The sequence below is a fragment of the Papaver somniferum genome, chromosome 6 (genome assembly GCF_003573695.1).
Source record: "Papaver somniferum cultivar HN1 chromosome 6, ASM357369v1, whole genome shotgun sequence".
NCBI classification, from domain to species: domain Eukaryota; kingdom Viridiplantae; phylum Streptophyta; class Magnoliopsida; order Ranunculales; family Papaveraceae; genus Papaver; species Papaver somniferum.
This window is the reverse complement of record NC_039363.1, coordinates 100,860,449-100,876,190: the sequence shown is the minus strand read 5'-3', so window position 1 is coordinate 100,876,190 and position 15,742 is coordinate 100,860,449. Positions and strand designations below refer to the sequence as shown.

Sequence of the window (15,742 nt, the reverse complement as noted above, 5' to 3'; positions counted from 1 at the left end):
TTTACCCGGGACGGGCACGGGTGGGATAAATGACCACCCGTGAAGAATTTCAACCCGCGAGCTCAGGCTTGTATTAACCCGTAACCCGCGGGTTGGTCACAAGCCAGACCCGTCCCGCCCGTTTGCCAGCTCTAAACACAAATCCATTGGATTATCCGCATCCAATCCGTTCATCCGTATATCCATTGGATGCAAATCCGTTGGATGTTGGATTGGATGCGGATGCCAAAATTGAAATCCGTAGTGAATTGGATTAGATGCGGATGAGGTAAAAACCGGTCCATACCGTCCCATGTTCACCCCTATGCTTAAGCACTTAATTAAATGGGCTATGATTAATAAATGTGTGGGACATATTTAAGAGAGAATGGGGAAGTTGAGAAGGCCACACAGTTGGGGCGATCTACCCATTTTCTAGAAACCACGGTGACATACACTCACCTTCTCACGAAGGAAGTTCTTGGTCTCAGATACCAATTACTCCCATACTTCTACACCTTAATGTACGAGGCTCACATTAACGGAACTCCCATTGCACGACCACTTTCCTTCTCATTCCCAGAGGATGAAGCAACTTATGAAATCAGTTGAAGGAAAGAGAAGTTACAGTTGATGCTTACTTCCCCGCTGGAAATTGGTTTGATATGTTCACCTACTCAAATTCAGTCAGCGCAGAGAAAGGACAGATTGTCAAACTTGACGCACCACTAAATCATATCAATGTCCATGTTCGTGAAGGGAATATTATAGCAATGGAGGGTGCAGCTATGACAACACAAGAAGCAAGGAAGACCGGGTTCAAACTTTTGGTCGTCGTAAGCAGCAGCGGTAATGCTACAGGAGAAGTTTTCTTGGATGATGGAGAAGAAATTGAAATGGGAGGCAAATCAGGAAACTGGACATTTGTTAAGTTCTCTGGTGGTGTCTCAGGGGATGAGATGACAATTCAGTCAGAAGTTACAAATGGTGACTTTGCTGCGGCTCAGAAATGGGTCATTGAGAAGATTGTTTTTGTGGGTTTGAAAAAGAAGGCTGCTACTTTCAGAAGGCATTGGTTGAACCTCTTTGTTAACGATGCTCCAGCATCGAATGTGACATTTGACTGAAAGGGTGCTTTCGGAGTTGCAGAAGTCGCAGGGTTATCCCAGTCAATTGCAGAGAGTTTCGACCTGAAGTTTCCAATCAAGTACTAGTGATTAGGATAATGCAATCTGTATGAAGTAATATTTTTTACTACCACAGAGATGTAGTAGTATTTGTGTTGTTAATAACTGAACGTTACTCTCATGACTTTCATAATAAATAGATGATTCAAATAATCTGTTTCTGCCGTAACTATGATGCCCAATTGCCGATGCATCACTACAAAGCTGCATAAACCAGACCAACAATAACATCGCAGACTTAAAAGTGTCAAAGCTGCTAGGCATAAAATGGACTCATACATCCCCCGGAGTACCAAAGCAGTTTAACTTCATACAGATTGCATTGCAGTAACTTCATACAGATTGCATAGCAGTAGCAACATCAAAGTATTCATATTTGTCATTTAATTTTCACAAATTTTGAGTCTGGCTTCTCTTTCGATAAGCTACATGTCATAACCAAAAACTAAAAGTTGACATCATGCTGAACTCAACCTCTCAGAAGTGCGAGGATCCTCGCGGTGCTTCTCTGCAAACCATCTCGTAATTGTTCTCCCTTCAACTTTGTAAAGACCCAATTCTGAAGGAGATACGACGTCACAATCGTTGGTGTTAACACTCAAAACCATTAAGGTTTTAGCTACAAGTGTACAAAGACGAACCATACCTTCAATATCTGACCAAACCCTTAACCTAGAACTATTATTGAAATCAACTATGACAACAAATTCAGAATGAACCAGAGATGGGTGATGGCAGTAAGCCACAAAATCTGCGCCATACTGTAACCCGGATCTTACTACCCAGTTTTTCTTTCGGAGATGAGAATACGCGATGTAGAACTCAGGAAATGCTCTTCTCTTTGACTTCATGTATTGCCATACATCATTATTGGACACCAAACACTTATTTTCATCCATAATCCGAACGCATTCAAGAGAATAGCACAAATAAAAAGCTTCCTCAAAGCTTAGTTCATACCATTGTTTATCTTCATCTGAGGAAATTAAAAGCTTCCTCAAAGCTTCCTCAGAGCTTATAGGTTGTCCAAAACAAGAATGCTCCAGCAGTTCAATTTGTTCAACATCAACTGAGAGAAGAAAAGCAGAACTTAAGAGAAACCCTTGTGTTTCCGATTTATGAAGAGAAGATTGAAGCTGCTCAACTATTTTTGACATAGGATCAGCAAGAGCTTTAGCTTCTGCACTCTTCTTCCCCTTCCATCTTGGTCCCGTTCTCCCTTCAATCAGCAAGAATAAAACCAACTAAAGTTAGCACACTGGTACAGTGGTACTGCAATGGGTATCATACCACGAAGTGGTCAGACAAGTAAGCTAACAATACTAATGTTTTGGAAGACAAAGATAAAACAAGCTTGTGAGCAAAAATTATAATCCTTATTTCACTTAATGATAGTGACAATATAAGTGCAGAAGTGGGAAGTTGTGAATCTTCAGCATTCTCAATAACAAGATTCTTCGATACAAATCAAAAAATAAAAGAACGATGAAAACTAAATTGACTAATTAAAAACAATCATCAGACAGTTAAGAACCACCTAGGCTGAACAAGACTAACCTCTTTCGCACCATGAAATCCACTAACAAAGAACACTATGTTTCTACTAAAAGTGCAGAAGTGGGGACATCATGAATCTTCATTGTAGAGATAGATAGCGTTCAGAATGAGTAGGAGGTTATTTATCCATTCATATAATTTAGTCGGATTAAAATACTTTTCATCATCACCACGCTTCAATCTCAATTCATAAGAAGATTCTTTAAGATGAATCAAAAAAGAAAAAAATAAAGAAAAATAAATCTGATTAAATTTAAAAAAGAATAATCACCAGAACTAGGCAGGCCAAGTTGCTACTCAAATGCAGTCGTACACTTGCTTCCTCATACGAAGCATCAGTACAGAAGTGGGGAAATTGTGAATTTTCTTTGTGGAAATAGATAGTGTTCAGAATGAGTAGGAGGTTTTTTATCCATTCATATAATTTAGTCGGTTTAAAATACTTTCATCATCACAGCGCTTCAATCTCATTTCATAAGAAGATTCTTTAAGATAAATCAAAAAAGGAAAAACAGCGAAAACTAAATCGATTAAATAAAAAAACAAAAAATCACCAGAACAAAATGATTCTTAGGCCAAATTATGAGGTCCAACACGACAAAAGTTCCAAAGGATTAGGCTCTTCCATACAGAGAAATACAATATTAAAGAAGTCCAAGTTTCTAACTAACAAAAACTATCTATGGGATATAGCACAAAACAAGTCTCTGACAACTACGCAAATTTTAAAAACAAAACAAAATTATACGTCAATGAAACGCAAACAATAGGTGAAACCTACTTAAAACATTATTTATGATTATTGAAGACTGTTTCTGCACCTAAGAAAAATCGTTGGGAATCTGGAAACCTCTAATAACACAAAAATTGGCATAGTAATTTTCCTTGAAGAGATAATCTGTCTAGCAGTTTATGTGCAAGATATTAAGCCTGCTTGTTTATATGCTATGTATAATCAACATATCAAGTATTTAACTATCCATGAGATCAAAAGCAATGGGGTTTTTAACAATTGCTACTAATAATGATAATCACATAATTTTTATACCAAAAATTGCACTTCACTCAGGATAAAAGATTCAGCGACAGACAGAGAGAGAATACTTACTAGAGAGAGGAGCTTTTTTAGGTTGGATCCTGGAGATTGAAGAGGCAGGCACTGAAACAGTACTAATGTCTTTGGTAGGAAGTGTTGGGATCTCTTGTGTTGAAATCAACCTTTTTCTAATGTGTAGATCCTCATGGTGCTGCTCTGGAATCATCTCTTCAACTTTGTAAAGATCCAATTCTGGAGGAGATACGAAATCACAATCCTTGGTGTTAATCCTCAAAACCAATAAGGTTTTAGCTACACTAGCACAAATACGAACCACACATTTAACATCTGACAATACCCGTAACCTATGACTCTTGTCGAATTCAAGAATGACAGCAAATTCAGAATGAACCAGAGATGGGTGATGGCGGTAAGCCACAAAATCTGCACCGTACTTTGACCCATCTTTTACTACCCAGTCTTTATTTCGAAGATGAGAATATGCAATGTAGGACTCAGGAAATGCTTTACTCTTTGACTTCATGTATTTCCATAGATCATTATTAACTACCAGACACTTATTTTCATCCATAATCTTAAGGCATTCAAGAGAATAGCACAAATAAAAAGCTTCCTCAAAGTCTAGCTCATACCATTGTTTATGTTCATATGAATTAGGTCTAGGTCTTCCGAAAAAAGAACGATTCAGTAGTTCAATAACTTCAATCTGTTCATGGTCAACTGGGAGAAGCACAACAGAATCTAAGAGCAACCCTTGTGCGTCTGATTTACGTAGAGAAGATTGAAGCCGTTCAACAATTTTTGACATAGGATCAGCAAGAGCTTTAGTTTCTGCATTCTTCCCCTTCCATCTCGGTTCCATTACAGCTTCCAATGGTAAGACCAACCTAAAACAAAAATTACAGATAGTTATCAAACACATGCAGTAGACAATTTATAACTAAACTCATTACTTATAATTAAGGACTGTTTCTACTGATTTTTCCCTTAAGAAATTTTGATAGGAATTTATAAAATCTACTAAGAGACAATCTGTCAAGTAGTTTATGTGCAAGAATTTAATCTTGCCCAGTTTAAGTTTTGAGTCTTGCTTTCTGGAACTGGGATGCATACACAAAGCTTCATGATTTCGTAAAACATGCATAAGTAATGACACAGACCGGTGATGCTCTTTATTCTGACATAGGGATTTTAGCATAGGTTGTTAATTACAATACAGGACACGGGAGAAAATCAAAAGATGACTCGGAAGAGTGCTTGAGCTCTATGTTATCTAGAGCATGAGATTTATCAGTACGTAGAACTGAAATCGTAAGGCTACTACTAATCAAACTATGTAAAATAATTGACAATCAGATTTATATTTTCAATCAAAAATTGCACTTCCATGGAGAATATAGATTTAGCGAGAGGCAGAGAAATTACCTACTAAAGAGAGAACAGAGAGGACCTTCTTCCATTGAGTCTGTAGATTGGAGAGCAGCACCAAAACAAGCACACTTCTAGTCTCTATGGTGGAAGCATACTAGGAATTTTTGTTCTTCTGGTTTTTCTTAGGGTTTAAGAAGAGAATGGAATATTTAAATAGGCATAAAAAAAAAAAATAGGAAAGCTCAAAAAGAAATATCAGAGCGAGGTTTCGATCCTCGGACCTGTGGGTTATGGGCCCACCACGCTTCCGCTGCGCCACTCTGATATTGTTGTTAGTTATGTGCTTAATATTGTTTATTAACCAATAAGTTAAATTACTGTAAATGTAAATAAAAACCGGTTTGGCGCCACTTAGCCGTTTCCATATCCCAACTTACTGCCGTTTTGCTTCAAAAACTCCCTATCACTATTTCCTACTGCATCCGATAATCAATGAAAACAGTCAGCGTAGATTCAAAGTTCTTAATTTGCAGAATTTATTGGGAAAACGCTTATAGAATTTGACTGGAAGCCTAAATTTAGAGGAAATGAGAGGTTTTGAGCTGTTTCCTAAACTGGAATGGCCAAACTTAGTCTAAAAAATTGGTCGTTCTAGGGGTTTGGACATAGAGCATTAAATTGACTTAATCCTGTTCCTAACTGATTTTACTAGAGATAATGTTGATCCCATAGAATTTAGAGAATTTTAGCAAATTTAAACATTTTAGTCAGGATCACAACATTGGTCTTTGCTATTAAAGGTTTTATTTTTTTATAGCGGCCGGAGACTAGATTCAGTGAAAGATTTGGGTGTTTAATGGCGTCGTTGCACGGTGGTGTTTTGCTAAAGCTATTAGAGGAAATGGAATCTGACGAACAAACAATCGGTAATGAACCACGTAAACCGGCACTTTTGCAAGTTAGAAGTATAATTCCTGTGATGGCAGAAGGTGATTTATGGCCAAAACAAGGATTTTATCTCAAGGTGAATGATGCTTCACATGCTATGTATGTTTCGCTTCCCTGCGAACAGGATGAAATGATTCTGAATAACAAATTGCAGCTCGGGCACTTCATTCACGTACAAAGATTAGAATCTGCAACGCCAGTTCCAATTCTTGTAGGTGTAAAACTTGTTCCTGGTCGCCACCCTTGTGTTAGCACTCCAGAAGATCGTGTTCCGGCTTCGCTGGGAATTCTCGGGCCATCATTTTCAGATTCAGACTCAAAATCTGAGAATAATAGTGATGATGTGGTTACGAAGCCACCCCCTCAATGGCGTTCATTGAGTGCGTCTAAAAGCCTTCCTAATGACCAAAATGTCAGGAAGAGTCTACGGTGTCGTTCCATTCCCACGGTACCTGCAAGTAAATGTGTTGTGGAGAATAAGCATGTTGACGCTGTGAAGGCGCTTTCGCAAATTAGCATTACTTGTAGCGACAAAGATAGCGATTCGGATAGTTCTAAGTCATCTGCTTCTTCCAGGCTAAAAACCAGAAGGAGCTGGGATGGTAAACCTGAAGGATTCGGAGAAAAACTGCGCTCGCGAGTAGTAAAGCATGAAATAAGAAAGCCTCCTACTCCTCGCAGAGCTTGTGTGAGTTTCGCATCCAAGTTTTCATTTTTAAGCTACAACTCCCTAAAGAATGCTTCTGCTGAACTTTGCTTTATTCTGTACTGCAGCTCTCACCGTATTCTTCTGGACAGAATGATAGCTCAGAGGATAATGCATCAACTTGCTCATCCAGAAGAAGAGTTGTGAATCAAGCTTCAAAAGTTGGTAGAAGTTCCGCCAGACAAAGAATCACCGTTTCGACTGAAAAACGTGACAAGAGCTTTGACCAAATAAATCCTTTGAGTCCAGTTAATGACAGAAAATTTAAACAGTCTAGGATATCATGGGATGCGCTCCCTTCAAACTTGGAGAAGCTCGGCAAGGTACTACATATATCTGTTAGATTTATAAAATTGTACTGCCATATATATTTTTGTTTGGGGTGAAATTGCTCATGAATGTTCTTCATTGCACGTATTGCAGGAGGTCTTACAGCACCGAGATGTGGCATTGCTGGCTGCTGTTGAGGCTTTGCAAGAGGCCTCTGCTGCTGAGAGATTGATGCAATGCTTGAGGTCAGTAACTAATTCTGGTTTGTGATTATGTATTAAGAATTCGGAATTAGTAGGATTAGCATGAGGCCTTACGTACTGTCGTCTTTGGTTTGCAGCACATACTCGGAACTGCAGCTTAGCAAGGATGAAGATCCGTTGCCAGTGGTTGATAAGTTTTTGGATTTCTATAACGAGTTGGCCAATGTCAGATTAATATCGCAATCAACTGCAAAACTCGGCCCTCAATTTACATCTTCTGATGCTGAACCACCATTCAGTCCAGGCTCCAAGGAAGCAGTAAAACTTGTGTATGAAAGAAAGAAACGTGCAGCTTCATGGATTAAAGCAGCAGTGGGATCAGATCTTTACGCCTCCCCTTCTCCTATCAAACCTATCACTCATTCTCTTGAGGTGACAAAATTAGCTAAAAGATCAAGTCCCACTAGTCATTCCAAACAAAAGGACGCTTGTTCAGTTACTAAAACCGGTGAGATCCAAGTCGGGTTCGCAGCGCCTACCAAGGAAAACTCGATGGATTGGGTGAAGGGAATTTGCTTGTGCGCTTCTGCAGACCTTGCTAATTCCTTACATGGAGAATGCAATAAATGGTTCTTAACTTACATTGAGAAATTCTTAGATGAAGTTATGAGCCAATCAGCTGCCACTGTATCTGATTGTCAAATTGCAGGACTTATGTGTCAAATGAAGAAAGTTAACGAGTGGTTAGATTTATTCAGTAATAATGAAGGTAATCCCCAGAAAGATGGTTCTGCAATAGAAGATGAAGAAATAGAATCATGCAGAAGGATTAGAAACAAAATTTACAATGTTCTTTTGAAGCATGTTGAGCGCAGCGCGTTTGCTCTGGAAAGCTTGAGCAGAACATCTCAAGACTGAAAATTTGGAGATGAGGAACAATGAAATGTGTGAATAGTAGTAATCTTCTTAACCACTTTAGGAGGGAATTCTGCTTCTTGTAGCATAATATGTAACTTGGAAGTAGCCTTGTATATAAAACAAACTAAATGTTTTATACTTTTATGGACATATAATATGAACTATATTGTAAAGAAACCAGCTGCCAGAACGGCTATCAGACGACAGATCAGGAGAGTAAGAATTTAAGATTTCTCCCAGACCTATTCATCATTTTCAAGAGCCATTCAGAAAGTTTAACATGATAAAGTATTGTAGATTAGAATGAGATTAAGCAGGAATTTCAAGTTGAAGAAATACATGTTTAAGTTTAACTGTCATGTTCTGTAGAGAAAATAGATAGATAATAACTGTAGTAATTAGTACGAATATATCAACAGAATGACAGAGATCTGTGTAGAATATTTTACAGAATCACAGATTAGGTCCTTGTTGTAAGCGTTGGCTTGTTGCTTCATCTACATTCTCGAATAACCTCTTTGGTCTTCGTATTGTTCCATGAATGCATCATTGAACTTCTTGAAACTATCCATGATAGCTGGCATGTCTTCTTCAGCTGGTAAGATAGTAGTCCTCAAGTGGAAGACCCTGTAACAAAAGAAACAAATTAACCATGCTGAACAATTACAGATCAAGACCCTAATATCGAATTTCTAATTTAACATTTAAACAGAAATATTAAAGGAGCTAATTACCCTTCTTTTTGGCCAAAACCTGAACCAGGGACAGTTGAAATGCCTGTTGCCTCCAAGAGCTTCAGACAGTAGTACACGTCAGGAACTTTTCCAGCCATTTTTGCAACTTCAATTGCTTTTGGAGGAAGACGTATTTGTGGAAATGAATACATAGCTCCTGTAACCAATATTCTCATTATTACCTATTGCTTTAACTTTTTAGAGACTTCAAAATAGTACAAACAGGAAATGAAATATAAGCAAGCTGTTGTTTGTAACTCCCACTTACCTTCCGTGAAGTTGCAGACGACGTTTCTGCAGCTGTTAAAGCCATTGGTCATAATGTGTGCCCTTTTCCGCAACGATTCAAGGATCGTTTTGCTGCAATGATTTATAATTCGGAAAATTATTGTTAGTATTTTATAGGATATTTGAAAAGCAAAACTGTATCATTGGTCGTCATATCGTAACAGAATGTAAGTCATCCACACCTCTCTTGCACAAACTTCTGATACGAGATATCTCCAGGCTTTGGAGGGTTGACCATCAGACCTAACTGATAAAACAAAAGACGTTTTGGAGGTCTCAGAATACAAATAGCATGAAACACTTAGAGTGCTAAAAGTATAACAGCTATTTTATGAGTGTGATTCTAAGTGATTTTTTCACTTACAAAGATCTGTCCGGGGACATTTGGACTGAGAGATATAGATGCAACCTTATAAATCTCATCCACGGACTGCAACACCGCATCGACAAGAAAAAGGAAATGAACATCAATAATTAGATAATCTCGAGGGTCAAAGATACTTGGAAAATAAACAAAATTTCTGGAGTAAAAACTCATGGGAAGAAAGAAACCTCAGCAGGAATATTGGTCATCTCAAAGTATCCTCCACGCTGACCACATTCTCCCCAATAACCTTTGGAGACAGTGTGGAAAGACACGAGCTGAACATCCTTGCTAATGGGTGTGCCCATGTCCATCAAAACCTGACATCATTTTGAGAAATTAGTTTTCACTCTATAAACATTATAGTAGTTTAATTGAAATTAGGATAATATTATACCTTTCTTGAACTTATAAACGGGCGTTCATCCTGGTATACATTCTGCTGATAAACTTCATCCGCGAGGAGGACTAATTTTTCTCGGGAACAAAACCGTAACAGCTCTTGTAGATCCTCTATACTCAGACACTGACCCGTGGGGTTTCCTGGGTTTATAATCACCATAGCTTTGACCTGATCACATTTCAAGACATAAAGGACTGAATTCCGGGATTCAATGTGTAAATTTGGAAAAACACAAAGCTCGAGATTCCATTTTCTATAACCAAGTGAAGAAACCAGACCAAGGGGAATAGATGAGTTTTAAGCACATGCTATACTTACAGTTATTCCATTTGAACGGGCCTGTGCAACTGATTGGCGGAGGTTATTAACATCCAGACCCCAGTTAGCCGACTCCTCTAAGTAATATGGAACAAGAGAACCACCACACAAAGCTATTGCGGCAGAGTAAAGTGGGTATTGAGGAACAGGAACCAAAATCTGACAGTAAACAGTAGAAAATCCAAAATTTAGAGATTGTATAAACATCCATTGTCACCCAAGAGAATAGATGTTCACTATTCATTAATGTTATTGATGCTTAATACCCCATCTTTTTCACCACGGATCATGGTATTCAACATCTGCATTACTCCTTTGCTGGCACCATCCGTGAGAAATATGAGTTCTGGGTCACTGTGATTGGAACAAACACAGTCAACTTCTATTTCAGAGAACACAAACCCACAGTGCCTGGACAAACATAAGGTATGTTACTAGTTTGATATTACCTTGGATACCCATCTCGCCTCTCAATGAACTCAGCAACTTCCTTCCTAATTCCTGGAAGACCTCGAGAATCACTGTAAGCACCTGATTATACAAGCAAATTGTTATGATTGTCCGCTTTGTTGTAAGTTTCAGCGGAATTCACTATTTTTTTATGATTTAACCCCAATAGCAATCCAAACTTGATTTCAAAACAGCAAAGCTATTTTATATAAGTGAGCCAGATATTAAGCACTTCATTGGAGCTCACCAAGACCACCAGATGTCAATGAAAGATAATGTTTAGCTCTTGCGATAGCATCTGCTGGGAAGACAAGCCCCACATTAGGATCATCTAGCAGAAATGGAGCTTGGCACAGAGCGACCACCTGTTACGAGGCATTTCCTTGTGTAAGAACAAATATAAAGATGAAGACATACGGGAGGAGGTAATGAAGTGAAACTTTTTACCTATAACAACTCCGATAGTTCGTTTCACAAATGTGGTCAATTCTTAAACGAGAGGACGGACACAGTAAATTCATAGAAAAAGACTAACGAATAAAGATTGGATATTACCTGGCGAGGGAACGACAGTGGCTTTTGTCCTAAAGCGTGAGGGTTGCCAACATTTGTAAAGATAATCTGTGGATGAACAAGTGAAAATATAAGAGATTTGAAGAAAGACTTTGAACAAGTCAATAACAGATGCTTGCAAGTCACATTCCCATGATATATCCAATCCAAAAGTTATGAAAAATTTATAAACATGCAAAAATCAACTGTATCATGGAACTTTGTTGGACAGCAACGCTGACTCATACACGCAATTTTATCAGGGTAAACATAGATAAGAAACATTTACCTTCTTCCCTTCCTTCTGAAGCTCTGAAGCGCGAAGATATAGTTCACCTCTTACAGCATATTGAACGTTCTTGACGTTTTCATTCAGAGTTTCATGGTCTAATCCCTTTGACATGATTAAGTAGTTATTCTCCTTGGCACTGCAAGCAGAAAAGCATACAATATTAGCAACACGTAAATAAGATCCTAACCTGAAAAACAGTGAGGTAAGTTTGAGAACACAGCAAGTAAAATAGTGGAAGTCATCATGAGAGCATAAAACTATATGAAGACGAATATGATCAGTATGGTACCATGAGCATAACAAATTGACAGGACATCTCAATTGTTGCCTATACCACAATTTTATAGGCAGATAACGAGATCAGAGAACAATCGATGAAATCGAAATGGTCATAGCCGCAAAATTTACTTTCTCAATTCAAATTTGCTTTCCTTGTATTCAGTCTATTTTATCATTATAACCCGAAACATAAACAGAGAAGAAACACGCCGACACCCAGAATAGAAATCAAAAGTTCTATACTGCAGAAGCCAATTAAACCATGAAAAATCAAAAGTGAAATCTGAAAGTAAAAAAGAAAAGAAAAGGAGAATGTCTAGTTGTGCCAAACACAACAGTCCTCATACATGCATTAACACCAATGACAGTAGAACACACAAGAGTTCTTTTTTAGTACATTACTGAAACAAGACAAACCCAGACACAGTAACACGCTAGATTCAATTCAAAAATCATAGAAAGTATAAAAACCCATCAACCAATCTATAAAAACTGTTGAATAGTCAAATTCCACCAAACCCATTTAAGATTTCATCCAGCAGATAATCAAATCCAATAAAATTGAATATTTCAACTGAAACCCAATTATAATTCTCTTTAATAAAACTATTTAGAGAGGATAAAACACAATTTCGACCCACCAATCATTTCATTTTCGCCCCAAAAAGTACAACCCATCCACAAGATAATGGTAGAAAGCTATGATTAAGCAGAAACTAAAAATACCCAAATCGATTGAATCACTAAAAAGATAAAACAATACTGTCAACAATTTAGGTATTTTTATACTCGCACTAGAAAGGTTTGTGTTCTTAGAAGTGCTTACCTTAAAACTTCGATCAGGTTAGAGACACTGAGAGATCAACAGACTTGTAGAGGTGAGGAAGACAAGTGAGATATGGAGTGAGTTCCAAAGTTGTGCAGCTCTGGAAACTCTGAACTAGAAAGAATATTTCTGTGGTACTCTTTGCATGTATAATGTATCCACTTTTCCTGTAGTTTTGTTTGTTTCATTATAAATCAACCAAAATGTAGAAGTTAAAAACCAAGGGATATGCATATCCTGAACTAATTAGGACCACAACACAAGAACAAGAAGTCTAAAATTCAAGAGAAGAGATAAAGTTGAGAAAACATAAGTGTGGTGTAGATTTATGTGCCTCTTTACTCACACTTTCGTAGACAATGAGAGAAATTTTGGTTCTTATACCTTCCTTACCCTCTCTGTCACTCAATGGTCATACAGTGTGATAAGGGAGTCAATTTAAAGCCTAATTTTGGTCATATATGTCTGGAATCTGGATTATAGACATGTGGTTTTAATAATTCTTATCAAGACTACGGAGACTTTAACCACCCCTTCACAGCAAATGCAACTTAAATGTGAAGAGGAGACCAGTGCCGACCAACCTAAGAGCTTCTCCGGTGGTTGTTGTATGTATTTACTACGTGTCAACAGAAGCAAGATATTTTTATTTCAAATTTTCCTTAAATTTAGGTGAAAAAAGTTATTCATCTCCAATGGTATTGTTTGTGATTCATTTTTTTATTAAATGTAAATTTATGTTTAGTAATTTTAAGATTTTATTAGATTTAGAAATGATTATTTATTGTATAAGAATTAATTTTAGTAAATAAAATATATTGTTAATTTTAAAAAGCTGACTAGGATGGAAGATAATGTCAAGGGGAATGTGGGAAACTAGACATTCCCCTTGATATTTTTTATCCATAGTCATGCATACATTGATTTATGACATCCGGATTGGAGAATGATTTTAGAGAAAATGGATGTGCATCCTAAGTGAATTTTGACATTTATCTCCACACACATGCCATTGGAGAAGCTCTAAAAATACTTTCTCACATAAAAGTAGGTCTCACCCGGTAGAACTCACCCATCTAGGATTTGCGGGCGGGGTTGGCGTTGGTTTTTGGGTCCAGCTTGTGGGCGGGTTTTATTTTGTTTATTAGGTCAGAACTATGGAAACTCTCGCGACCGCTTTCGGCCAATACCGAAGTGTGAAGAGCAGACAATGTGCTTAATGGTGCAGGGGTGAAGGTTGGATCCCTAAATCAGCTTCATTTAACTCCAATTAGCTCTTTCTTTTTAACCATTAGGCCTCTAACCTTTTTAACCATTGGATCTCTAAACGGTCTAGCTTTAAAGTTACTTTATTTTGGGAGCGCTAAACCATGTAATGATTTATTGTTGTGAGCCCTTTGCGAAGGGGCATACTGGATAATTTTATTGTACATTTGTTTAACATTATAAATAGGGGGCATAATCAGGCTCGGGTTATCCTGATCTAGCCCTATCTGACGAAGATCGATCAGTATATCACCTTCGTTCGTTTATCAATGAATGATTTGTTCAACTGATGTCTAAAATGCCTGAATCAAGTATTACATGCAGAGAAAAATAAAAATTCAACATGGACCTGGCAGAGCATTTATGGAGCCATGAGTTTTTTTCGGCATTACAATCGTTATTTGAAAGGATAACTAGATACAAGGAAAACAATCTCCACCAATAAACGTTGTACCTTTTGAAGTCGTTGTAAACTACAGTACTGCGGCAAATCTTATTGATCAAGATACTCATTCATGGAAGCAAACAATCATCCAACAACTCATTTCAGCAGAAGATGCAAGGAAAATTCAGATGATGAGAATACCAGCTTTTTCTTCAGATAGACTCATTTGGACTCTCACACGAAATGGGAAGTTTAGTGTAAAATATGCGTATCACTAGCTCGCCAATCTTAAGCACAACAATCACAATAATTATGACGAGCAAATGGTAAAATTCTGGAAATTACTAGGAAGTTTAAATATACTTCTAAGAGTTAAACTCTTTCTCTGGAAATGTGTAAATCATTACATCTAGTGAAAGAATGGCAAGAATCATGCATTATGGAGGGGAGAATTGCAATATGTGTCATCAAATGTCTGAAACAATTAAGTATATGTTATGCGAATATTTATTTGCTAGGGTTGTTTAGACTTCAGTTCTTGGAGCAAGAAGAAACATGGCAGCATCCAATACTTCTGTTAAAAACTGGATCATTAGTTAGATTTGCACTTTTTCTAAACGTATAGTTATCATGGATTTCTAGCTATATATTATTATGTTCATGTACTTTCATTGTGTTGCCAAGTCCTGGAATTTCCTAATTCATGTTACGAAACACCATTGGATTAAAAAAAAGATTAGGCTCTTCATTCAACTCCATTTAGCTCTTTCTTTTTAACCATTGGACCTCTAAACGGTCTAGCTTTAAAGTTACTTTGTTTTTGGAGCACTAAACCATGTAAGTTGTTACCTGTGAAATGTCCTTATCCATGCTTTGTTTGTGTGAGCCCTTTGTGAAGGGTGCATACCGGATAATATTGTATATTTATTTAACAGTATTGAAAAATTGGGGGTCTAACAACCACACTCATCGTTTAGGAAATCTGTATGAACTAACTCCAATATATTTCTAAGAGAATCAACTAGACAGTCAGACTCAATCAAGGAAAATACATCCAAGAGTTATATCTCAATTTCTCAAATCAATCTGCAATCGAACTAATAGAAATTTGTGAGTCGGATTGATATGAGAAATAATTTGGATGGTACCAAAGACCAATATCCAAGTGTCAACCAATTTATATCAACAACCAAAGGTTGGATTATCTAATTGATTGAACTACGCACAACCTGTGATATTTCAATTATATAAAAATATAATGCGGAAAAGAAATAACACAGACACCAGAAATTTTGTTAATGAGGAAACCGCAAATGCAGGAAAACCCCGGGACCTAGTCCAGTTTCGAACACCACACTGTATTAAGTCGGTATAGACTTTAGCCTACTA

General features: G+C 37.4%; 3 protein-coding genes and 3 non-coding genes across 7 annotated transcripts; 1 reads left to right on the top strand and 5 right to left on the bottom strand.

Moving 5' to 3' along the window:
- Window positions 1-1,456: 1,456 nt before the first annotated feature.
- LOC113288599 (tRNA-splicing endonuclease subunit Sen2-2-like) lies at window positions 1,457-5,346 on the bottom strand. 2 transcript variants are annotated; one of them, XM_026537687.1, is made up of 3 exons: window positions 5,206-5,346; window positions 3,832-4,667; window positions 1,457-2,385 (listed from the first exon to the last, which is right to left on the bottom strand). In XM_026537687.1, exons 1-3 carry the CDS (start codon window positions 5,238-5,240, stop codon window positions 1,625-1,627), a joined length of 1,632 nt encoding a protein of 543 aa, XP_026393472.1. In that variant the 5' UTR covers window positions 5,241-5,346; the 3' UTR covers window positions 1,457-1,624. The 2 variants fall into 2 exon arrangements, with proteins under 2 accessions (XP_026393472.1, XP_026393473.1); XM_026537688.1 differs by lacking the exon at window positions 5,206-5,346 and having other exon boundaries at window positions 3,832-4,011; window positions 4,413-4,571.
- Window positions 2,825-2,898, bottom strand: LOC113292232. Its single transcript, XR_003331727.1, has one exon. It is a non-coding gene; the product is annotated as a small nucleolar RNA Z105 (small nucleolar RNA).
- On the bottom strand, window positions 3,111-3,183 carry LOC113292231. Its single transcript, XR_003331726.1, has one exon. It is a non-coding gene; the product is annotated as a small nucleolar RNA Z105 (small nucleolar RNA).
- A 58-nt stretch (window positions 5,347-5,404) lies between the features above and the next one.
- Window positions 5,405-5,476, bottom strand: TRNAM-CAU. The gene has a single exon. It is a non-coding gene; the product is annotated as a tRNA-Met (tRNA).
- A 382-nt stretch (window positions 5,477-5,858) lies between these two features.
- Window positions 5,859-8,373, top strand: LOC113288596. The gene is made up of 4 exons (XM_026537685.1): window positions 5,859-6,787; window positions 6,874-7,128; window positions 7,229-7,320; window positions 7,416-8,373. Exons 1-4 carry the CDS (start codon window positions 6,008-6,010, stop codon window positions 8,194-8,196), a joined length of 1,908 nt encoding a protein of 635 aa, XP_026393470.1. The 5' UTR covers window positions 5,859-6,007; the 3' UTR covers window positions 8,197-8,373.
- Window positions 8,374-8,475: 102 nt separating this feature from the next.
- On the bottom strand, window positions 8,476-13,073 carry LOC113288598 (glutamate--glyoxylate aminotransferase 2). Its single transcript, XM_026537686.1, has 14 exons — window positions 12,703-13,073; window positions 11,595-11,733; window positions 11,309-11,374; window positions 11,001-11,118; window positions 10,753-10,834; window positions 10,570-10,657; window positions 10,304-10,462; window positions 9,980-10,153; window positions 9,771-9,902; window positions 9,583-9,648; window positions 9,401-9,465; window positions 9,199-9,290; window positions 8,931-9,087; window positions 8,476-8,823 (listed from the first exon to the last, which is right to left on the bottom strand). Exons 2-14 carry the CDS (start codon window positions 11,706-11,708, stop codon window positions 8,694-8,696), a joined length of 1,443 nt encoding a protein of 480 aa, XP_026393471.1. The 5' UTR covers window positions 11,709-11,733; window positions 12,703-13,073; the 3' UTR covers window positions 8,476-8,693.
- Between the last annotated feature and the right edge of the window lie 2,669 nt (window positions 13,074-15,742).